General features: G+C 53.8%; 1 protein-coding gene across 1 annotated transcript; it reads right to left on the bottom strand.

The window, feature by feature from the left end:
- Positions 1-207: 207 nt before the first annotated feature.
- On the bottom strand, positions 208-23,375 carry DCAF8 (DDB1 and CUL4 associated factor 8). Its single transcript, XM_088659621.1, has 14 exons — positions 23,163-23,375; positions 19,698-19,774; positions 13,837-13,907; positions 10,239-10,924; positions 9,274-9,414; positions 7,573-7,667; positions 6,548-6,658; positions 5,407-5,479; positions 4,813-4,870; positions 4,389-4,496; positions 3,382-3,512; positions 2,997-3,116; positions 1,970-2,086; positions 208-1,521 (listed from the first exon to the last, which is right to left on the bottom strand). Exons 3-14 carry the CDS (start codon positions 13,883-13,885, stop codon positions 1,402-1,404), a joined length of 1,809 nt encoding a protein of 602 aa, XP_088515747.1. The 5' UTR covers positions 13,886-13,907; positions 19,698-19,774; positions 23,163-23,375; the 3' UTR covers positions 208-1,401.
- Between the last annotated feature and the right edge of the window lie 1,277 nt (positions 23,376-24,652).

Raw genomic sequence — 24,652 nt, 5'->3', positions numbered from 1 at the left:
GCAAAGCAAAAAATAAAAAGGTGATTTGGGAAAGATGGGACAAAGGCAAGGAAGGGTCAGGAGGAAGCAATGAGGGGCACACAAGAGCCCCACCTCCTGTCCCAAGAAGGGCAAAGGCAACCAGCCCCACTAAGCCAAAGCGGAACCAGGCAGGCCAGGAACCTCTGGCCATGCTCCCAGGGGACCCTTTTCACACACAGCCAGGCCTGTCTCTCAATTCATTTATTGCATTTATATAATATATATATATTTAAACTTTTACAATAATTTTAACTTGATAACATCCAAGTTTTAATTTGGTTCTTGTCTTGTTTAATACATATAAAATTAGGCCTCTAAACAGCGATGGGAGGGGGAGGGCAGTTGTTTTCAAAAACAAATAAGATTATTTTTTAAAGGAAAGGGAGCGGGGGAAATGAAACACAAAGAACCTTCGGGCAAATTGATGGGATCCCACGAGAACCCCTCTTCCTCCTCCACAGGGCAGCAATGAGCCCCCCTCCCCACCGCTTCAGGCCAGAAAGGGGGGGGGATCTGGCCCATTCCTCTTCTCTGCATTTAAACCTCTCCAAAAAAAAACCACCAAAAAACCCTTTACTCTCTGAAAAGGTTCGGCAAAAGGGCGTCCTAGGCGGCCAAGGCAAGCTCTAGACTGCAAGGGGGGGTGTCTTCATGGCGCTAGAACTCTGCTGAAGGAAGAACACAAAAAACAGGAGGCGGGGGGAGAAGAACATCCCCCTCTAAAAAAAATGTAATCAGAAATAAAGCAAAGAGTCCAAGTTTGCTCATCCTGGAAGCAGGCAAGCAAGGGTGCTCCTCAAAAACGGGAGTGGGGTGGGAGAAAAAAGCACAAAACCTCCAAAAAAATGCCCCTTTGGGGCTCACACCAACATCTTAAAGGAAAGGAGGAGGGAGGCAAAACCCAAACTCGGCTCACTCCAAAGGAAGCTTCACAGGGAATGGCGGGGTGGGGTGGGGCAGCAACCAAGCCCCTTCCCTCCCACTCCCCCCACCCCATGCCTCTGGGGAAATGGGGTGGTGGAAGGGGGCAGGCCTCCGTCCTCCCCATGCCAAAACCAAGGCAGAGAGAGGGAGGAGGGGAAGAGCAGAAGGGAATCCCAGCATGTCAACGCTGGGCATCCCGTGTGTCGTCGCCCCCCCCACCCCCCGCTGGTCGCTCAAGCAAAGTCCAAGTGCAATTAATGCCAAGCAGGTTGCCCCTGGGGGAGGGCAAGCGACAAGGAGGGTGGGTGGGCGCGAGGGGGGGGACTTTCCTTGGTGTTTCAGTAAAAAGCAGGGAAGGGGGATAGATGAAAATTCAAAGTGGTGGGCATTTTGTTGCCGATTTAAGTCTGCACACTCTTTACACCCCCACCTTTTCCTCATCCTCGGAGGGGGGTCTCAAGAAGGCATGCACTGCACCCGATCCGGGCCTTCCTCGTCATCGTCCGACGTATCAGAGGAGCTGGGGGATTCGTCCGAGTCGCTGTCTGTCGCCCCTGTGCCTGGATCTCTTCGGCGCTGAGGGGAAGAGGGGGTGGGGGGAAGAGTAGGGGGCTGTGACCATATCCCATATTGGAGGGGGTGGGGAAGAGCAGAGGGGGCTCAGCGCACTCAGTATCAGCCCGTCACCAAAACAGGCTCACCCACGGCTGCGTCATTCAGGAATGGACTTTAACTCAGCAGCAGGACACCTGCCTGCATGCAGAAGGCCTCGGGTCCAAACCCCTGGAGAGCAGCTGCTGCCAGTCAGGGTAGACAGTGCTGAGCTGGATGGACCATTGGTCTGACTCTGCATAAGGCAACTTCCCGTCTCCCTATCACCCATTGGGGGCAGTGAGAGGAGCCCCATGCCCTCCCAACTGACCAAAACCCCCATGGGGTGAACTTCAACACCCCGTTCCCAGTCTTCCAACACACTGTCCTCCCCCCCTGCCCCCCCCCGTTCAGCCTGGCTTGTCCGCCCTACCCGGTGGTGCCGCCTCTGTCGGAAGTGGTGCATCAGGAACCAGAGCAGGTGGCTCTCGTACATGTCCGTGTGGTGCAGGCTGTCCTCATCCCGCTCCCGCTTGTTCTTCTTTATCACCTGAGGAGGAGGAGGAGGAGAGGGTCACTTGGCTGCCCAGGACTCATTAAGAACCTAAGACTCCTGCATGCAGGGGGTTGGACTAGATGCCCCTTGGCATCCCTGCCAACTCTATGATTCTAGGCCAAGAAGAGCCTCTGGATCAGTGGCCCGTCTAGTGACGAGGGGCTGCCTTTTATCTGTCCTGAACCTTCCAATGCTCCGCTTCATTGAATGGCCATTGGCTCCAGTATTGACAAGCTTCCCACAAGCACAGGAAGCCACAGGAGGCCTCCCAGAGAGGTGTGGAAGGACGACCCAAACCACCTCCTTCCCAGCCAGCGTCCGTGGCCCTCCAGACATCATCAACCTCCTTTATTATATATACCCCACCCATCCAGCTGGGTTTCCCCAGCCACTCTGGGCATCTCCCAACAGAATATTAATAATATTAATATTAAGAATAACAATGCGATAAAACATCAAACATTAAAAGCTTCCCTAAACAGGGCTGCCTTCAGATGTCTTCTAAAAGTTGGGTAGTTGTTTATTTCCTTGACATCTGATGGGAGGGAACCGCCAGAAGGCCCTCGGAGCTGGACCTCAGTGTCCTGGCAGAATGATGGGAGTGGAGACGCTCCTTCAGGCCTACTGGGCCGAGGCCGTTTAGGGCTTTCAAGGTCAGCACCAACACTTTGAATTGTGCTCAGAAACTGGGAGCCAATGTAGGTCTTTCAGGACCGGTGTTATATGGTCTCCTCTGACATGCACCATCACCCTCATCTCTGGCCCCACTGGGAGTCCAACCAAAACTGGAATGCCACCCCCACCCCCCGGCCATGCTAGCTTCCCCCAAAATGCAGGGCAAAGGAGAGAGGGTCTTGGCCAGCAAGGGCCCTGAGTCTCCAGGGGCTGAGAAGGCGGCCCTCACCTCCTTCAAGCCAGTGAGCTGGGTGGGCACCTCTGCCGTCGGGGCCCAGACCTTGACATCGTGATCCAAACCGCTGGTGGCCAAGACTGGGAGGTGAGGGTGGGGCTCCAGGCAGTTGACCTGAAAGAATATCCAAAAACTTTTTTTCTGGAGGGGGGTAGAGGGAGTTGTGGCTGTGGGTTGCCCCAGAAGCAGCTGAGAGGGCAAGAAGATAGCAGAGTTTGCTTCAGGAGAGAGGTGGGCTCTGAACCCATTTCTTCCAGGAGGAAACAGGACAGGCCTTCTGGTTGCCACCCCCCTGAATTCTACCCACCCCCTGAACAAAACCTGCCCAGCTGTGCCCCCTCCCAGTCCAAGCAGCCCGCCAGCCAGCCAGGCCCCTCACCACGCCTCCTCGGTCGCCTTCCATGAACTGCACCACCTGGCAGGATGACTTCTCCCACAGGAAGATGTGGCCACAGTCACTGCCGCTCACCACAAACTCGCTCTTGGGGCCGTAGAAGTTGACGCCCTTCACTGGAGGCAGAGAACTGGTCTCGGTGAGTGCCCAGCAAAGCCGCTGCCCCCCCAGTGCCACCTCCTGGCAAGAGCACAGCAGCCCCCCTGCACTAAGGGGACCAGGAGACCCTTCCTCCCCCTTGCATTTCCCTTCCTTCCCTCCTTCCCAGAGGAGCGAGTCTCCCTTGCTCAGGGGGCACCATGGAAGCTGTGACTCTGGGCCCTGCGGCCATCAAGGGGGCCATGTGGGGAGAGAACAGGGGCAAGGGCTGCTTGGGGAGAGGCAATTTTGGAATCCGCTCCTCACTTGCTTATCTGCTTGGTGCCTGGCAAAATCCATCTCATTTTGGCCAGCACTTAGAGAGAATGCATTTATAATTACATTTACAGGAACACTACAACTCACATGTGATTTACTTATGAAACTGCAGCTTTGTGTGGGTGGAGGGGAAGTAAATGTGGGGAGGGGGGAGAAGTCAGAAGGGCCCCCCTGAGATTTCATGGGAGCCACCTACAGCCTTCCAGAAACCTCAATCTACCCAGAGTCCAGGAAGGTTGCAGGCCATTCTGGGTCGACCCGACTTTGTGCGATTTCCCCTTTGCATGCAGCCCCTCGCTCGCTCTCTCCACCCCCCAGAACATAACCCTCACATAAACTGTGAGCCTACTGCCTGCATGCATGCATATATATATATATATATATATATATATATATATATATATAAAATCAGACTTGCCCCTTCTTGGAAGTTTTCAACGTTAGCAAAAGCGTGTGGGGTTTGAGCAAGTCTAGGCCAGGCGCTCTGTCAGCCCCACAGGCCATTAAGGTCATGGGGCCATTTCCCCCTGCCAGGGGTGGGGGTGGGGGGTGGGGTGGGGAGGCTGCTCCTGCACCTGTGGCGTTGTTCCGATGCCCCTTGTATCTCTTCAGGTACTCGGCTCCGTCACTGTGGGCCGAGTTGAAGAGATAGATGTCCTCGTCGTTGTAGCTGGCCACGAGCTCTGCAGCAAGACACATTGGGGAAAGCTCAGTTGCATCTGGGAAATGGCAGGAGGCACGATCTTTGGCCTGGGGGTGGGAATGGAGATGGCAGGGAAAGGCTGGCTAGAGATCCTAAGATACGACCTCCAAGCCTTCCCTGGGGAGGGGGGCACTGGGCTCCATTGCGCTTCCTTGGCCACGACACCCTGGACGGTTCCTCTTCCAGGCTCTCCTGGTCAAGGGCTGTTCTGGCACCCCACACAACGGAAGAAGAGCCACCCAAGCTTGGTGGCCGATCCCCCCCCCCCCCGGGAGCTCCCCTTCTGCCCCACGTACCTGACCCATCGTGGCTGTAGACCAAACAAGTGATGTTGGCTTTTGAATCGCTGTTCACCTAAGGAGGAATTGGGGAGCAGAGAAAAGCTCAGCAGAGCGCCTTCCCAAAGACCCTCCAGCCATCGCTGGATGGCGAAGAGCCACGTGGGCTGAGCACAGAGGCAGCTTTTGCACATGGGGCAGGCAGGCCAAGATTTCAGAGAGAGGCAGCCCAATCCAGCATCCCATTCGCTATGGGGGGGGGGGTGTTCCGTGGGTGCATCTGACCAGCACCTATGATGATGACACGAGGCTGGACTAGGTGGGCCTCCCTTCAGACTAATTCAGCAGTCAGGAGCTTCTTTCTTGTGTTCTTAGGGACCCTCCAGTGCCAGGGGCAGTCTGTCCAGATTGCTCAGCTCTTTGGAGCCTTTGGCCACTGGCAGGATGGGATGCTGGACTGGGCGGGTCCCCCTTGGCCTGATCTAGAAGCCAGGCTCTTTGGATGCCCTTCAAAGACTGTGTTCCCGCTACCAGTACCACCACAAGGCAGGGGAACGAAGGACAAAGACCCTGGCAGGAAAGAAGGAGCCTGGACCTCAGGAGGGCCCTTACCAAGTGGTGAGGGCAGAACTTCTTCAGCACACCGTTGTTCTCGTTCTCATTGATCTTCCGCTGGTCGTAGACCCTGGGAAAAGGCCAGAAGGGAAAAGGGGGTCAGCTTGCACTTTTAAGAAGGAAGGCCCTACGCAAAGCAGCAGCCTCGTCTACTCCTACATGTGTCCCCCCACTTATGCAGGGGTTACATTCCATGGCCCCGTGCACTTAACTGAAATCATGTCATGTGGCCTGTCTTCCCCCACCTAATAGGGAAGGCGCACTCATGTGCGGCGCCAGGGCTGTTGTCTGTAAGTTGCTCAGGGCTGCTGCCCGGCTTCCCTTGCTCACGGCATCCCCCCCCCATCCCTCCCATTGCAGTGAGCAGGTGGCTGAGAGCGACTTCCAGGCAGCCACCCTGAGCCATTTCAATTTATTTATTTAAAAACAAATAAGGCAGGACTGTATTGGGAGGTTTTTAATGACTAATGTTTCATTATGTTTTTATATGGAATGGAAGCCACCCAGAGTAGCTAGGGCAACCCAGTCATATGGTAAAGGTAAAGGGACCCCTGACCATTAGGTCCAATCGCGGATGACTCTGGGGTTGCGGCGCTCATCTCGCATTATTGGCCGAGGGAGCCGGCGTACAGCTTCCAGGTCATGTGGCCAGCATGACTAAGCCACTTCTGATGAACCAGAGCAGCGCATGGAAACGCCGTTTACCTTCCCGCCGGAGCGGTACCTATTTATCTACTTGCACTTTGATGTGCTTTCAAACTGCTAGGTGGGCAGGAGCAGGGACCGAGCAACGGGAGCTCACCCTGTTGCGGGGATTCGAACCGCCGACCTTCTGATCGGCAAGCCCTAGTCTGCAGAGGGCACGGGAGGAGGGAGATGTGGGTGGCCAAGAGGGTGGCACAATGGACCCAACAACCAGCCAATAAGCTTCCCTCCCCTCAACCCTACAGGCCCCAGACAACCAGAACCCCAAAGTGGGCCAATGCCTCACCGCAATGCCAGCCATGGCAACGGCCTCCCCTGCCTTCACTTGAACAGCGGGGTTCTGGGGGACGGGGCGATGGGCTCAGTGGTCCCTGAGATGTTGCCAGGCGAGAGGGGGTCTCCCCCAGGGAAAAGGGACAGGCTGCCAGCTCACCTGACATACTCGTCTCTGCCCCCCACAGCAAAGTGGTGGGTGTTGGCCGGGTTCACGTAGATGGTGTAGAGGCCAACCTTCTTTTCCTTCTCTTTCGTCACAACCAGCTTCCTGAAGATGCAAATCAGAAAGAGAGGGGCGGGGGCTTGAGTTCACCTCAGTGGCAGGGTGGAAAGAGCCTCCTCACCCCCCTCCTCGCAAGTGGTTAGCATGTTGGACGAGGAGCTGGGAGAGACCAGGGTTCAAATCCCCACTGGGCCATGAAGTTCCCCAGTTATGACCTTGGGCCACTCACTGCCTCTCAGCATAGGCTACCTTCACAGGGTCCTTGTGGGGAGAAATTAATGTCTGCCACCTTGAGCTCCTTAGAGAAAGGTGGGCTATGGAGATAGAAGGCTAGAGATACACGCACACCTCCCCCCACAGCTTATGAGTCCCTGGTGTAGAAAAAACTACCCGCCCCTTCAGGCTCCAGCATGGAGACCCCAATGGACCCAGCCGTCTCCTAATCAAAAGTGGCAAGGAGTTGTTTCCTGGCTCCAGGCTTCAAGGAAGAGAATCCGGGAGGAGGGCCCTTCTGCACCAGTTCCAGTGGATCCAGGAAGGCAGAGCAGGAGAAAGACAGCCGCCACTCCAAATGCTCGGCAGCCCAGAGGTGGAAAATCTGAACCCAAATCCCCCCCACCCCGGAGAAGAGCATCCCTAAAGAGATGCGGGACATGGAGGATCTGGCTCATCTCAATGGGAGCACTGAAATCTGAGACAAAATTTTTTAAAAAAAAACCACAGGAGAGGGGCGGTGTGGTGAGGGGGGTGGTCCTCATCTGGACAACTTATTGAAATGAAACCAGCCCAGCTTTAAGACAGAGGAGCCCAAACCGTGGCTCAAGAGAGGAGAGCAGGAAGAGGTTGGGTGGACTGATCTAGAGAGGGAGCCCCCCCCCCAATGAGTGTAGAACAAGGGGGGGCTGGGGCCAAAGTAGGGAAAGGGGCAGGAGAACTACTGAGGGGGGGCAGACACTTACGAAGCTGGCCGGTCTTGTCTCAGGTCGATGGTGAAGACCACAGCGTCTTCGCCAGCCGAGAGGAAAGTGCAGGGGGAGTCTGGCTCGAGGGCCAACTGAGAGAGAAAGAGAGAGAGGGGCTGGTTTGAGGGGGGGAACTGCAGCGAGGCCTCTCTCCATCACCCCTTGTGTGCCCCCTCACAGCATTCCCTTGGGAAGCCCCTTCCAGGTCCAGCACTGAGTATGAGGACCCACTGGCCAGCCTATCCCCAAGAAGCTGCCAGGCCAGAGCAACTTGAGGGCCAAAGACTTCCTGGCAAGATGGAGGCACTGTGGGTGAGCAGCTCCTGGGTCTGAGAAATTGGCCAGCTGCCTACTCTGGATGGGGCTCCCCCTCCCTGAAGGAGCAGCTTCGCAATTTGGGGATCCAGCTTCTGGATCCAGCACTGTCCCTGGAGGATCAGGGAGCCTCGGTGGCCAGAAGTGCCTTTGACCAACTGCAGCTGGTTCGGCAGCTACGGCCATTCCTGACCAGGAAAGCCTGGCCACAGCAGTTCATGCACGGGGCACTTCAGGACTGGATCACTGCAAGGCAATCTTTGTGGGGTTTCCCTTGCACTTCATCCGGAAGCTGCAGCTAGTGCAGGATGCTGCAACACAACTGCTGATGGGGTGAGGCCTTTCCAGCATGTACCGCCTGTGCTCTGAAGTTCAAGGTGTTACTTGGGACCAGTTTACCTGCAAGATCTGCCCACAGGTGCCCACACAAGCGCTTCAATCAACAGAAATGGCACTACTAGACGTGCCACATAATACCAACACCAGGTTTGTAAGAAGTCAATCATTTAGTGTGGCAGCACCTACCCTTTGGAACTCCCTGCCTATTGATCCCAAGCAAACACTTTTGCCACCCTCTTTTCAGGGCCTGCTAAAAGCATTCTGTTTAGACAAGCCTACCAGGTGATTAGAAATTTAACCCTGTTTAAGTATTTCAACTTTTGTATGTTGTACTGTTGCAATTCTTTTTATTTTATTGTTTCATCTTTTTGCAAACCGCTTTGAGGTAGGTTTTTTGTTTGTTTGTTTTACAATCAAGCAGTGTGCAAATGTTTATGAAAGAAATAAAAATAAATAGAGTAGGGAAAATCACCCTCCAAGCTATAAAAACTTCTCTGAAGCCTTTTTGCAAGGCTAGACTACATCCCTTCCCAGCCCTCAGTGTCACTGACATCAGGCAGGGCCTGATAATTTAGGGCTCCTGGGCAAATGGCACCTGTGAGAATTTCCCCTGGCATCCATGATGCCCCATAGCACCCCACATCACTGCTCCCTTGCTCATGAGCCCCCCATCAAACACTGGGGAGACCTGAAAGAGGAAGATGGAAGAGTGCTGCTCTTTCCTACTCCCTCTTTCGTCTCTAAGGGGTTTTTTCCAAGGCTCACAGAATTGTAGAGATGGAAGGCACCCCAAACTCCTGTGATGCGGGAAATCTCAACTAAAGCATCCATGACAGATGGCCGTCAGGTCAATTCTACTGGGTTGAACCTTCCTCACCATCCCTTAGGAAAGCAAAGTGTGCAGACGGGCCCAAGCTCTAGCCCTCTCACTTTCTGTGGGACTTTCAAGGGCTCCCTGAAAGAGAAGCCTGTGCCACCTCCCCCAGGACTAGAAGCCCACTGTCCGGCTGCCTCACCTCCCTCCACCCCAGCCAGCCCACTCACCTTGTGCGACGCCCCTTTGTGCTGGGCCACCCGCTTGGTGGTCTTGCAGCACTGGGTGGCGGAGAGCTCGGCCACGCGGACCTGGCCGTCCCGGGCGCACATGGCGAGGGTGGAGTCCCCGCTGTTGGGGAGGAACTTGGCCTGACAGGACAGGAGAGAGAGGAAGAAAGGAGGCCCTGAGGCTGCAGCTTATAGACGAGACACACACACACACACACACACACACACACAAAATGACCCGGGAGTGCCTCCACCCCCCAGCCAGCAAGGGGTCCTTCCAGGTCACAGGAAGCACAGCAGGGGGAGTGTGACACCCAGGGAGGCAGAGCTCAAGGCCTGCCCAGGAGCAGCTGCTAGAACAGGGAAGGCACCTAGCAGGAGTGTCAGCCCGCGCCCTCTCCCAAAACCCACCCATCAGCAGTCCAAATGCCTGGAAGTACTGGTTGATAAAGGAAGGGGCCCCGTGGGCTTAAGCCATGGTCAGATTGAGCCCTGCCCCACTGAAGAGCACAGGGCTCCCTGAACGTCATGGGAGCTGTATGCGAAGCTGCCTCTGAAGATGGCTTGGAAACTTTAACTGGTGCAGAATTTGGGTGCCAGATTGCTCACCGGAACAAGGCAGTCTGAGCATACATTCAAAGTGCTGGTTTTGACCTGCAAAGCCTTGAGAAACTCAGGACGCCAATACGTCATGGACTGCATCTCCCCATATCGACTGACCCAGATCCTCCTTTGCGCGCCTCCTCCATGAGAGGCCCAGAGGGTGGCAACACAAGCACAGGGCCTTTCCTGCAGGGGCTCAGGCACCTGGCAAAAACATTCCTCTTCACCCAGGTCTTGAGCTGCTAATTCATCAACGGACTTTCAAATGGCCTGCTCCCCCTTTTACTATTATAATACTATGAATTTTTTGCTTTATGCTGTAACCAATGAGTCACAAGGTTGGGCGAAGGAGCCCCCCTCACCTGGAAGACGTTGCTCTTGTGGCCGCTCTCAAACTCCAGCACCGGCCGCCGCCGCACCCAGTCCCAGACCACCACCTTGAGGTCGTCGCTTCCGCTGGCCAGCCAGGTGCCGCGCTGGTTAAAGTGCAAGGTGTTGACGCAGCCCGTGTGGCCCTCCAGCCCATACTGGAGCCGGAAGCGCTGCACAAAGACCTGGGCGCCGCAGGCCTCGTGGACGAAGCGGGCGCAGGAGCCCAGAGCCCTCTCCCGCAGCGCCTGGACCGCCTGCCAGCGCGGCCGGGGCAGCCCCGTTGTCTCCGAGGCCACCCAGTCCTCCAGGGCCCGCTCATCGTCCGAGGAGTCCCGGTCCCGGTTGGGGCGCTTGCGCTGGGCTCGCCGGCGGGACCGCTGGGCCTCAGCTGCCTCCACCTCTTCTTCCTCTTCCTCCTCCTCCTCTTCCTCCTCCTCCTCCTCTGAGGGGGAGCGGTCGTAGGTGCGGTTCATCTCGTTGATGGAGTAGTGGCCCGTGTCGTCCATGCTGTCCGAGTCCTTCTCCTCCGCCGAGCTCTCCGTGTAGGTGCGGTTGGGCCCCACCTCATCCCCTGTGAGACTCAGGCTCAGGTCGGAAGCCTCTACCTCGACCCCGGAGGACGTCTCATGCCCCTCTGTGGTGCCAGACATCTCTTCCGGGCTGCTGGATAAGCTTCCTGTGCAGGGAAGAGAGGCACCTGGTGATGCCGCAGCAAAGTGCCCTCCCCACCCCAGGTTTCCGTTCCTATCGGAACTCCTGCTAGACTGCTTCAGGCAGCACAAGTCTGGGACTGCCCCCAACACCACAAAGGGTTATCAAACCACAAGGGGATAGCTCAAGAAGCAGCAATCATATACCCTTGAAAACATTCCTTCTATCGGGGATGGCCGTCCTCTTCCACCAAGCGCACAGCTTTGGGAGGGACGCGCATGGAGCAGGGAGGGGTCACCCGCCAGATCAGCCGAATCCACCCTGGTGATCAGTGGGGTGACAGATGCCACAGCCACATTGCTCTCACATCCGCTCAAGATGCAGTGACAGTTCTTTTTCTGGCATCCTGCCTACCCCTCTGCACCTCAGCTTGGAGAAAACCGCACCATGCTCAATATCTGTGGATACTCACAGAACTGTAGGTTTGGAAGGTACCCCCATGGTCATCTAGCCCAACCCCCGCCAATGCAGGAAAACTCCAAATGGAACTGAACTGGATTACCACCATGTCTCTAATGTGGGGCTACCCTCAGGGTTGGTCCAGAGGTCTCAAACTGTGGAGAAAACCAACTGCCAGCATGTAACACCTGACTTGTGGGATTTGCCCTGGGTGCCGTTCGTCTAACAGGCCAAATTCAAGGTGCTGGTAATAACGCATGAGGCCTTATACAGCCCAGCACCTGGTCATCTGAGAGACTGCCTTATCCCTTATCCACACAACAAATCAGGGCAGTCTGTGGGTGAGTTTCTCCTGCAAACTTGGAAGATCTCAGAAGCTCCTTCAGCCAGTACCTCAGAAGAGCAGGGCCTTGAGAGTGGCTGCCCCCATTCTGTGGCACAACATCCCTGCCTAGGTGCTCAGTTTTTGCCCCAAGAGCCTTTCCTTGCAGGATAAATGGGTCTTTGTCATGACTATCCACCTGTTAGTCTTGTTTTAAACATCTAAAACTGTTTTCTGTTACCTTCTGTGTCAATCGAGAGGGTGGTTTAGAAGGCGATCAATAAATCATTGCTTTGCCTTAAAGAGGGAGTCATCTCCACACCGCTTGGGCTGAGTCAGAGTCCCAGCTCCCCAAGTTGGTCAGAAGGGGCTGAGCTGCAACCCAGACCTTGCCGGGGCGGGGGGGCGGGGCTAACTCAAAAACCTTCCCCTTTGCTCCGGCTGTGGGGAAAAGCTGCTGGGGGAGAATGGATCCACTCCCTCGCTGCCAGCTGGATCCGCAGAGCTGCCAACACTCTTCCCGCCCACCCGAGACACGTCATGCCGCTCTGCTTGCTTGCCCTCTGTGCCACCAGGCTCCATCTGCTCGGCACGAACTCTGCTGGGGCTGACACTCAAGAGCAGAGCAAGGCTGCCTCGTGCACCCGGTCGGGTCCATCCAGCTCAGGACTATCTGTCCTGACAGGCAGCAATGACTCGCTGGGGTTTTAAGCGAGGAGATCTTTCCCAGCCAAGTGCTCTGCCGTTGAGCTCCGAAGCTTCCCTTAGAAAATAAGCATTCCCGTTCTCGTGGTTCTGAACAAAGCTCTGACTTAGCTGACACTGCCTTAAACTGAGTCGGGGACTCTGGGGCTTCAGGCAGGGGGTCTTCCCCAGCCCCAGCGGGACTGAACCCAGGACCTTCTGCATGCCGAGCAGGTGCCCTGCTGCGGAGCTACGACAGCCCTTCCCCAAGGCAAGAGAAAGAGCTGCACAAAACTCTCATTGTGCTTGCTGGAAGGTGGGCAGAGGAGGGTGACCGAGATGATGAAGGATCTGGCGACAAGGCCTTGGGAGACGATGTGATGATGAAGCCTCATGAGGAGCGGCTGAGGGAGTTGGGGATGTTTAGCCTGGAGAAGCGAAGGCTGAGGGGTGGCATGGGAGCCATCTCCAAATCTTTGGAGGGCTGCCATGTGGAAGACGGGGCAAGCTTGTTTTCTGCTGCTCCAGGGGAGGAGACAAGAAAGGTGATTCTGACTCAACGCTAGGAAGAATTTTCTGTTTGATAGTGGAAAGGGCTCCCTTGAAAGGTGGCAGACTCTCCTTCGTTGGAGGTTTTGAAGCAGAGGCCAAGGAGGGGGCACCTGTCAGGGGGTTGGACTGGATGACCCTGGGGGTCCCTTCCACCTCTAAAATTCTATGATTTGTGGAAAGGATGGCAGCAAATGGAGTACTAGAGACAGAGGGGTGCTGCCTGCCACAATTCCAGTGGGGAGGACCACCAAGATTGAAGGCCAGACTGTGCCCCCTATCAGCTGGAGGGCAGATAATAGGACAGAACTGCTTTGGGGTGGGTTTAGGCACAGGGAGTATGAGCAAGGGGACCCACTGGTTCAGTGAGGGGGATATACACGCCCCTAGGTGGGCACCTATTGCATTCACCACCTCCACTGTGGAGCCAGATCCAGCAGCTCTCCAAGGACCTAGCTCAGGAGCTGCTGGTACCACCACACAACTTGGGTTTCGAAATCCAGAGCCAAAGAGATCATGTTGCGCTGCCCAGCCCTGGTCCTGCACTCAGGAGTGGGCATGTGCCAAGCCCAAGGGAGGGCTTTTCTTTTTCCACCCCAGCCTTTGCAGTTCTGACTTCTCCTTCCAACTCTGCATCCACAATGGCCTGAAACACGAGCTCAGAACCTCCCTCTGGGCAAGCTGCGAGGAATCCTGAGCTCACCGTACAAGGTGGGTGGGAGGGCTCTTCTCCTGTGCCAGAGACGCACAGGCAGGCGGCACTGCAAGCATGTGTCGGGAGTGTTTGTGGAAATCTAGCCCATGTGCAAGTTGTGGGTCGTGCAATTCAGGGGCCAGCATATTTAAGAGGGAGGGAGGGTGGGGAGATTGTTTCTCCCCTGCCCTCCCCCCCCCCCGCGCTCCCTCCACCCTGCTCCTCTTACCATTGGGTAAATCTGTTTTCCCATCCGTGCTACTTCCTGCGTCTGACATCGTGTTTTCTCGTGAATTCGCCCTGAGAGGTTTAGTAAAGAGAGAAAAGGAGGAGGCTGTAAACATCGAAGCCAACAAGGGGTACCCAACTGTGTGGAAGAAGCCTCTCTGCATGGGGTTGAGCCTCTGCTGGGAGGAGAGAGGGGCACAGCCTGCTGAAACTGCCCCCCTAGGCAAGGCTAAGAGGTGCTGGCCCCCAATGGAATAGAGCAGGACCCCAGAGGCAGGCTGATCTGTGGCCCCAAGGAGGATCTGGACCCTCTCCCCCCTCCAGCTGGGGGCCATCATCTGTGCAAGGCTCCCTGGTCAAAATAAGGGCCCCGGCTCCCCATTTGTTCCCAGGCCCCGATCCAAAGGCCCAAGGATGGCCTCGGAAGCGCTTGGGCATTGTTTGGGGGCAGGGCATCCCCTAAATAAACTGGCCCACCAAGAATTTCAACTCGGGCCTTCCTAAAGCACCCTCAGAAGTACGCCTGCTTGGCGGGGAAGAACTGACTAGCTGAAAAGCCGGAGCAACGGTTGTGAACGTGAGGAGGCCAGCAGGAGCTGTGACATCGCAGCCATTCCCCCTGAAGTCCCCCCCCCCAAGACCCTGGGCCCAACTGCCCTTCCCCAACGGTCACTCTGTCTGGCACGGAATGCGAAAGACCAAGGGGGCCTCCAAGCCTCTTGGAGCAGGACGTTCCCTCGGCACACACACAAACTCTCCCATTATTTCTCTGATGAGATTGTTTCCTCTTATGTGGTGAGGCAGCCAAACCCCACCCCCCACCCCCAGCACTCCTGGAGTGCCCCTCCAAGCCCCCTGGCTGGTTCAGCAGAACTTCTCTCTCCCAGAAGCCTTCTCACACTCAAGTTCTCTCAGCAATAGAAATGTGGAAGCTCCAGGCCAGAAGGTCCCAAAGTGGGGTGGGGGTGGCACCCCCCTCGGGGGGCAGTGGGATTGCCTAGGGGGTGCTAAGAGGCAAAGGGAGGTGTTAGAGGGGCAAATGACTTTTGGACATTGAAAAGCTGAAATCACTGGATGAAATTAAGCCAGTTTCAACTAGATATTGAATAAATTGTGACTTTTTATTGTGACGTTACCTTCCATAGCATGTTGTGCAAACCAATATTCTGAATAACACTTTTCTATAGGGCAGGGAGTACTGGGGATGAGTTTATGGGCCAAGGAGGTTTTGGCCTAAAAACATTTTGGGTCCACTGACTGCTCTGAAGCTTCCTTTCTTATTCAAGACTTCGGATACCTAAGATGCGTGTTTGGAAAACCCTGGAAACTGAGTCAGGCCCTTGACCCGCCTTGCTCAGGACTTTCTGTGCTGACCCACGGCGACTTCCCTGGGTCTCTCCTGGTGCCACCTGGAGGTGCCAGTGGCAGCTGACTCTGGAGGACCTTCTGCCAGAAAAGTAAATCTGCTCTGCGCTTATGCGCCTCCCCTGAAAGTGCACCCTGTCAGCTGTCACTTTTGCATTAGCATAGCAGAGATGACAAGAGCCTGGGAGGGAGCAAGGCTGAGGGCAGGCCCTGTGCCACCACCTCCTCCTCCTCCTGCACCCGCCCACCCCCCACAGCAGTTTCCCACAAAGCAGGGGGTCAGGTGAGTCATCACAGCTGCCCATCTCATCTTCCTTCAAAAAAGGCCCTGGTGGTGCAGACCAAGTGCCAGGCGCCGTCTGCAAGAAGAGGCACACACGGTGGAAGACACAGGCCCATGGCCACCTTGCCTGGCACAGTTCCTCGCATTCTCCAAAGGGAGGACATGCCCCAGCTCCTTCTCTTTGTGGGGGGCTCTGCAGGGAAGGTGTTGGGGGGGATACCTGTGACCAACTCCACAACTTCCAGGAACTGCCTGAGAAGAGGTTGAAGGCAAGAACTCCCCCCCCCAGCATATTTTGTTGTTTAGTCGTTTAGTCGTGTCCGACTCTTCGTGACCCCATGGACCATAGCACGCCAGGCACTCCTGTCTTGCACTGCCTCCCGCAGTTTGGTCAAACTCATGTTCGTAGCTTCGAGAACACTGTCCAACCATCTCGTCCTCTGTCTTCCCCTTCTCCTAGTGCCCTCAATCTTTCCCAACATCAGGGTCTTTTCCAAGGATTCTTCTCTTCTCATGAGGTGGCCAAAGTATTGGAGCCTCAGCTTCACAATCTGTCCTTCCAGGGAGCACTCAGGGCTGATTTCCTTAAGAATGGATAGGTTTGATCGTATAACAACACAAGAATGGAAGAAGGGCCTGGCTGCTGGATCAGGCCAAGGAGGCCTACCTAGTCCAGGCTCCTGTGCTCTCAGTGGGCAAATACCCCTAGGATCCTAGGAATCCAGATAGACTACCTCTGGACCTGGAGGTTCCATATGAACATCAGAAGAGCCTGGCTGCTGGATCAGGCGGGGCGGGGGAGGGCGACGACATCTAGTCCAGTGTCTGACCAGATGTCTCACAAAAGCAGGACCTGGGAACAAGAGCACTTTCCCTTCCTGCAGTTTCCAAGAAGATGTTCAAACAAGCAGCTCCTCAATGCCAGACGCTCTGAGCTCCAAGTGCCGGGTGTTACCTAGAGAGCCCTAAGCAGCTATGAGCCAGGCTACCTGGGACCTCCGCATGAGCCAACCCGAGTGTTACATTCTGCCACAGATGCTCCCTCTCCCACCAATATCTGAATGACCAGAGGGTGGCACCTTGCCATGCACTGTCTGCAAAAGAAACCCCCAAAACAGCTGCTCTCTCCTCTATCTTGCTGGCCCCAGACACAAACGTCCTTTGCCCGAGACTTCCGGCATGCATCCTAAAACAGCCAGCTTTCATTCTTTCATTGCCAACCTGGTTTATGAGGAGGCAATACTGCTGGTGCAGCATTTATTATATACAGGAGTACCTCCGCTTAGGTAACCCTCTGGTTACATAAACTTCAGGATACGTAAGCAGCAAACCTGGAAGTATTTTACCAGGTTTTGCCGTGCACGTACGCGCAGAAGCAGTCCTCCAGTTGCAAAAATCCCGGGATCCGGCCAGATCTCCGGAATGGATCCCGTCCGCAACCGGAGGAATCACTGTATTGAGATTTTATCCCGCTCATGTACAAAGAATGCTCCTACATTTGCCAGCTAAGTAAATCCATAGCTGGCAGGAGAAGCACTATGTTAAGCTACGAGGCATGGGGGATTGCTTGCTTGTTTTCTGAAATAAGAGGCCCACCAGCAATCGAGAGCAGGCAGAGGGAGCAGCCCAGCTCTTTGGTGCCTGGCCACAAACTCTGGAGACCGGGGGGGGGGGGTAAGTTCAGAGTGAGGTCTAAGGCAAGTAACTTGGGCTCAAGAAGACAACAAAGGAAAGGAGGTATCACCCGGCTCTGAAGAGGCTCCCGCTGGCCTATTTGCCAGAGAAAGTGGCTACTGTCTGGCTGATTCACCCTCTTCTACAGGCCCGGCTGTCACGTGGAAATGAGACTAAGATGGGCATTGGATGGACAGAGGCTGGCTGGAGGGCAGGTGACTAAGGGGCAGCACAGAGAAAGGCAAAGCAATCATAGAGTTGAGAGGGCCCCCAAAGTTCGATTAGTCCACCCCCTGCCATGCATGAATCGCAGCTTCCACCTTCCCTGGTGAAGAGCCATGTGGGTCAACAGACACATGTTTTTCCACAGCCAATGCTGGGGGGAGGGGGATGAATGTCACAGACAAGATGAAGTGGCCCTTTGTTTCAACTGAAACTAATCCAAAGTCACAGCATCCGAAGACGCCAGGACCCTCTTGAGCTGACCTGCAGCTCCTCCTTTGCCCCTCCCTCTTTTTGTCTGGGAGGGGGCGGGATCAGTGGAGCCAGTCGGCCAATCCCCACAGCGGCTGGGTAAGCTGGGACCCTGGACACCTTCCCTCTGAAGAAGTGCCAAAGGAAAGCCCAGAGGAAAGTTGGAGGGGGGGGGAGGGAAGCTATGGCTTGCGCAGAGAGCGATTACAGGTGGTGAGGCATCCTGGCTGGGCCCCAGAACTGCTCATAAGCAGATAAGGGAGGGAAAAGGGAGGAGGAGGAGGATGGCCACTCAAGGTCACCAGCCGCTCTGAGGGCTTTTGGCTGCTGGAAGAATTAAAAAGGCCCAACCAGGAGCCCTGGCCTGAGGTGAAGGAAACAGGGGAGAAGGGGAGCATCCCACAAGGCAGCAGAGGCCAAAGCCACGCTCCCCTCCCCAGAATCAAGGGCAGGTGGGATTCAAAGCCCCCTCTCTCCTGAAGGCTCCCCCCACCAGGGGAGGTAGAAGCCTGAAATCCCTCCGCCATCACCTCCACCAGGCAGCAGGAGAGGGAAAAAGAGACAGGGATGGGGAACATTCTCAGCCCAGGGGCCGCATTCCATTCTAGGGAGTCTTCTGGGGGCCACGTGCCAGAAGTGGGCAGGGTCAGAAGCAAAAGTAGGCGGAGCAACAAACGCAAATTGGCCTTTAGCAAATACTCACCGTGATCAACTCCCACCCAGAAACCAATGTCCCCACTGTGGAAGGACATGTGGATCCAGAATTTGCCTGTACAGTCACTTACGGATTCACTGTTAAGACTGTTTTCATGGAAGATAATCTTACTCGACTACGAGGGATCGCCAAAGACTTTCTACATGCCCACCTTTCTCTACCCTCCATGCAGGCAATCGAGAGGCCTAGGGCATATTTCAACCAGGCAAAGACACTCAAGGAGGGTGCAAAGCACAGGTCGGTGAGGGCGGAGTCCCAGGGGCTGGACGGAGAGGACCGGGGGGGGGGGTGTCCCTGAGCCTGAGGTTCCCTATCCCTGCTCTAAGGAATAGCACCGGAGTTTGCTTTCCCCCCTCTTCGCTCCAAGTTCCTTTTCCTTTTGTGAATTTTAGATCACAAGCCTGAGGACAGGGGCCATCTTATCACCAGTATTTGTAATTCACTCTGAGAACCCCCTTTGCTGAAGATTGGGATATAAATGCTTTAAAAAGGTAAAGGGACCCCTGACTATTAGGTTCAGTCACGGACGACTCTAGAGTTGCGGCGCTCATCTCGCTTTACTGGCCGAGGGAGCCGGCGTACAACTTCCAGGTCATGTGGCCAGCATGACTAAGCCGCTTCTGGCAAACCAGAGCAGCGCACGGAAACGCCATTTACCTTCCTGCCAGAGTGGTACTTATCTATCTACTTGCACTTTGACGTGCTTTCAAACTGCTAGGTGGGCAGGAGCAGGGACCGAGCAACGGGAGCTCACCCCGTTACGGGGATTCGAACTGCGGACCTGATTGGCAAGCCCTAGGCTCTGTGATTTAACCCACAGCACCATCCGCATCTTACATAAATGCTTTAAATAAGCAAAATAGGGAGGAACCCTAGCAAAATATCACAGAATTCAACACCAACAGAATTAGTGGATTACAGAAAACATGCACCAACCTGGATGGCTTTAAAAAAGGACAGGACAAATTCACAGATGAGGAGAAGAGGGCTATCAATGGCTGCTGGCCATAACAGCTGCGTCCAGCCTCCACAGTCGGAGGCAGTGATGCTTCTGGATACCAACTGAGAATGCTCTTGTGCTCTCATCCTGCCTCTGGGTTTCCCACTAAGGCATCTGGTTGGGCTAGATGGGTCACTGGCCTGATCCAGCAGGCTCTTCTTACACTCATATGACTCTACTGACTCAGGATTCGGTAAGAGCAGCATCACCAGTGATGGGGCTTCTCCTGAAGGACACACTTATCTGGAAGGGATGCCAGGCCTACACCCAGCAACACTGGACACTCAAAAGTTCTGCTCACTGCTTTGTACTCTTGGGCAGGGACTAAGGAACCTCAAGGCAGAAACTTACCTTTCCCCGACCCCCTTTTCGAGCAGGACTAGATCCAGGAGCTCTCTGGGAACTGGCGCTGTAGAACTGACGTCAGACTGGGGAGGAAAGCAGAAGATGGAATTTGAAGTGGGGCGGTTTCAATCCTGCTTTCCTGAAAGGTCTCCACATGAGTGCAAATGATCTCTTTAGTACCAGGATTAAGGGGGGCTGGTGGAGAAACAGGTAAACAGTCACACATTTATTTGTCTTTGGCAAGCAAGACTGGCCTCCAGGCAAGAGAGTGGAGTTGCCTCTCTCAGCTGGAAGACTCCTCCTGCATTGCAGGAGGTTGGACTAAATGGCCCTTTGGGCTCCTTCAAAAACTACAATTCTACGATTCTATGACTTTCAAGGCTCAGGCAATTGATGAGCCACCAATGATGCACCTTAGCACCCCTGTTGCTACAGGGATCAAAAGCGGCTGTGAGGGCTCATTTTGCAAATAAAGACAGGAGGAGAAAGGTAGAGAGTGAAATTCATACATATGGTTAGAATGAGTCTTGTGACACCTTTAGGATCAATAAATTTACAGTGGTGCCTCGCTTAACGAATGCCCTGCTTAACGAAATTTCCTCTTAACGAAAGGTTTTTTCTAGTGGAGGTTGCCTCGCTAGACGAATTCGTTTTACGAAAAATTCGTCTAGCGATTCGCGGTTTCCCATAGGAATGCATTGAAATTCAATTAATGTGTTCCTATGGGCAAAAAAAAATTCAAAAAAATTTCAATGCATTCCTATGGGATTCGCTAGACGAATTTTTCGTTATAAGAAAAGACCCGTGGAACGAATTAAATTCGTCTAGCGAGGCACCACTGTACAACCACACCTAATTTACCAGAGTTTTATTTTGCCTGTGTATTAATAAGTTTGGAGTAGCAGATAACGGATTCTCTTGCTCCCTCCTCCCTCCCTTCCTTGATACTTGGTTTCACTGTTGCATTGCTTTGAACTTTTCCCTTTCTTAAGCGTACAGTACTGTAAAAGCAACAGACGCAAACACACAGTTTTTATATATAAGCATGTGCAAGCAAAGACACGTATGTTTAAATATCAATGCTCACTTATGGAAGAGTGGCTGGAGTAACCCAATCAGATGGACGGGTTATAAATAATAAAATTATATTATTAATACTCTGGTTTCTCTTCAGATCATATAAATCTTTTGCCTTGTTAATACTATTTGGTAACATCTGCACAAAACGAATCGGTTCAAATGAACTAAAGGCCCCACTGAAAAGACTGGAAATTTACTGCCTTCCAAATCATTTGAGATGCACATTTGTTTATTTTTAAAATAAATGGCATTTCAAAAATATTAATAGTCTGATTGACATGCAAAAAAATATTGAAGCAGCGTGCAAAAAAAGAAAGAAAGGAAAAGAGGCATGCAAGTCCCAGCAACCAAAATAAATCAGCATGAAAATACATTCCGGGCTTCACAGGACATGCTCAAGAGCAGCGTTTCTCAACCGCTGTTCCGCGGCACACTAGTGTGCCGCGAGACGCTGACTGGTGTGCCGCGACGTGCGGCGACGAGAAGGGCGATTTGCATTGTCACGTGCCTGGCGGCCGCCAATATACAACACTAACCCGCCAGAAAGGAAGCCAGCCGGGTCACGACACGGAGCGAGCACAGCTCTCAACAGCCACCACCACGGGAGACAAACTTAAAGAAGCTGGCTGGATGAGCTCAACCTGAAACTTGCTGAGCAAAGGATTGTGCTGGCAGAGAAATCAGCGGCTTGTGAAGCCTTATTACAGGAGTTTGCAACCAACACAGCAATTGGCAAGTGTTTCTTACAGTCATAATTATATAGTCAATATAGGGTGGCACAGAGTTAAATTTTTAAACTTTTTTAATGGTGTTGTGCCTCGTGATTTTTTTTCATGGAACAAGTGTGCCTTGGCCCAAAAAAGGTTGAGAAACACTGCTCAAGAGGAACGCTGGACTGGCCCTCCCAGTGGAAGGAGTCAGAGACCTCCTAACAGATGGCACCATTTGGTGCCAGGGTGCCACATAAAATGATTATTTATCTAAATAAGTTATCTATATTATAGTGTGTGCACACGCTTTTTAATGTATCCATAATTGAACTTTACAAAGAAGTGCAGTGAGAGAAAGACAGGATTATACAGTTCATACAGTGTCAAACTGACTGACCATGGGGACCAGACCCTGCCTCTCAGCCTGACCTACCTCACAGGGTTGTTGTGAGGATAAAATGGGGGAGGAGAGGCCTTAAGCTCCTTGGGTGGAAGAAGGTGGGATAGAAATGTAATAAATAAGTGTATTTATGTAGGACATAAGTGTAATGAACTAATTAAAAAGATAAGATAGGAAAAAATAATATAAGCGGACTTAAGCTAAAGATAAATACAATTAAATATGGAAAGCTAAAAAGGTAAATATAAACCTATGATAAATATAGAGAAATGATAAATATAGCTGACAGAAAGATAAAATATAAATGGACAGCTTTAGCTAAAATGATAGAGATTAAATACAGGAAGATAAGTACAGATAAAGAAGACAGATGAATAGATAAACAGAAACTAACAGAGATAAACAGAGGGAGGTGGCATAGATAAACATAGATATCAGTGAATAAATATAGATATAAATACACAACAGAGATGAAACATAAACTGAGATAAAGTTAAGAGGACTGATGAAGAGAGACTGGCCCTGGCTTATTAGCAGAGATGTAGCTTTTTAGGCCCCACCTCATTTTGGCGACTGTAAGTGGCTGTATCCCGTTGTGTTTTAATTGTTGCGACCTTAAGGGCAAGTGAATAAGAATAGCGACCACGGATAACCACACGCGCCAACGGAGAGAAGGGGCAAATGCCAGGAAAAAACACAAGCCAGGGAAGAAGAAGCGAAGCAGAAACGGGGGCAAACGCAGAAGAGGCCCAAAGGAGCAGGAAAGGAAGGCAGAGAGAGGCAGGCGAAAGCCAGGCGCCCCGAGGAACCCCCAGGGCCACGCAGGGGGGGCACCTCCGACGCCTAGGGAAGAGAGATACGTATAAACGGGGGAGGCCCCTTTTCGACTTCCCCCGGCCTCTTCCCCCTCCTTTTTTTGGGGGGGGGGCTCTTCATGAAAAACGCCTCTTCTCCTCCCCTGCCCGCTTCCTTCACCCAGGAGCGGCATTTTCTCAACCCATTTGGGGGGGAGGGTAAAAGGAGGCGGGGGGCAACACACCAACAAACAAACAAACAAACACAACCACCCTCCTCCTTTTTGCAGGGAATCTTCTATGGCGGGGGAGGGGGAGGGGCGCCCCCCCCGTTTTCTGCCCTTCCTTCCCTTCCCCCCCCCGCCTCAGGGGAGGCCCTGGTTCTTCTGGGGAGGGGTGTCCCGGTCCCCTCAGTCGCCCTCTGGGGGTGCTCTGGGCCTCCCACGGGGGGGGGGGGACAAGTGTTAGACACCCTCTCCCCCCTCACCTCTGGAGGCCGCTCCACCTCCCGCCTCCAGGCCGGGGGACCTCCGCCGCCACAACCTCCGGCGCCGCCATCGGGCCGCCCAGCCGCGGATGCTCCCCGGACGCCGCAAACCCCGAGGAGGGTTGTTGTTTTTTTCTTTCTGCGCTTTACGGTCCCCCCGGCGGCGACGACACTTTGCGACACTTCACAAGCCACCGACCCAAAAGGAGGCGGGGGAGGGAGGGAAGAGGAACACGCACGCGCAAGGGAAGTACTTCCGGGTTGGAAGGGGAGAAGCGCCGAGAGGAGCGCGCAGAAGGGCTCTCAGGGGGAGGGAAGGAGGGACATAGAGAGGCGCGCGCAGAGCGGCAGCTCCTCTTACAGAACACTGGCTGGGTAGGGACAAGAATCAAAATAAAAATATTTGGTCCTAATCAAGATCCTGCCCAGGTGTGGAATATTTGTTGTTTAGTCGTTTAGTTGTGTCTGACTTTTCGTGACCGCATGGACCAGAGCACGCCTGGCACTCCTGTCTTCCACTGCCTCTCGCAGTTTGGTCAAACTCATGTTCGTAGCTTCGAGAACACTGTCCAGCCATCTCGTCCTCTGTCGTTCCCTTCTCCTAGTGCCCTCAATCTTTCCCAACATCAGGGTCTTTTCCAGGGAGTCTTCTCAGGAGCCTCAGCTTCAGGATCTGTCCTTCCAGTGAGCACTCAGGGCTGATCATTAGCGGGTGCCATAGCAGAACCCAAATGTATTTTGCCTCTTTTTATTCATTTCAATGCAGTTATCTCTGCATTTACTAGAAATCATTTCATTCGGGTAGTTACAATCTAGGTTTTGTAATGTCCTTTCCCCCTCTTGCTAAATTCCCACCTGGTAAAGTTTGCTTAGTAACTTCAAATCGCCAATGAAATAGTATGTTGAAGTGAAAGAGTGATATTTACAACATGAGTATCCTTGTTATAGAAACGGGGGTTGGCTTTCATAGCCCAGCTCTCCATCAAAGGCCTTAGGATCCCTTGAGGTCTGCCATTGGTCAGAGGAATAGAGACAGGAATCAGGCAGAATCAGGACTGGCTGCTGAGCCTGACCCAAGGCATGCGTAGTGTAGGGTGTGCCATGGGGCCGTGGCCCTGGGCACACAATTTTCAAGGGAGGCGTGAACCAGGTGCCCCCCTCCAGGTGCCCCTAGAGCGACCCAGCCTAGTGCTCCCCTCTGCCTGCTAAGGACTGTGTCAGCTGGCTGGGCTTCCCCCAGCGTGGGTGAGCAGTCAGATCAGCATGGCCCCGCTTTGCTCCAGTGGGTGGTGAGGTCCCTTCAGCAGTGTTGGTGACAATGGCTGAGCTGGTGCCCCCTGCCCGGTGCAGCCCCCGTCCCGCGTGCCTGGCTGCCCAGGCACTGGCAACTGACGCTAGGCTGCTGGCCTGATTCTTCTTGATCTGCTGCAACAGTCTCTTCTGAAGGGAGAAAAACTGTTCTCTATCCACTTTCTTCATGCCATGTATAA

Source organism: Zootoca vivipara, chromosome 16 (assembly GCF_965207765.1).
Source record: "Zootoca vivipara chromosome 16, rZooViv2.hap1.1, whole genome shotgun sequence".
Classification (NCBI taxonomy): domain Eukaryota; kingdom Metazoa; phylum Chordata; class Lepidosauria; order Squamata; family Lacertidae; genus Zootoca; species Zootoca vivipara.
This window is presented reverse-complemented; position numbering and strand designations above follow the sequence as displayed.

Bases quoted from the DNA above. Each gene is read 5' to 3' on its own strand.
- DCAF8 (XM_088659621.1), bottom strand. From the start codon at position 13,885: ATGTCAGACGCAGGAAGTAGCACGGATGGGAAAACAGATTTACCCAAT. The intron at 9,415-10,238 runs GTGAGGGGGGCT...CTGTCCTGTCAG, and splicing joins ACAAGAGCAACGTCTTCCAG to GCCAAGTTCCTCCCCAACAG. The intron at 4,497-4,812 runs GTACGTGGGGCA...GTCTTGCTGCAG, and splicing joins CTACAGCCACGATGGGTCAG to AGCTCGTGGCCAGCTACAAC.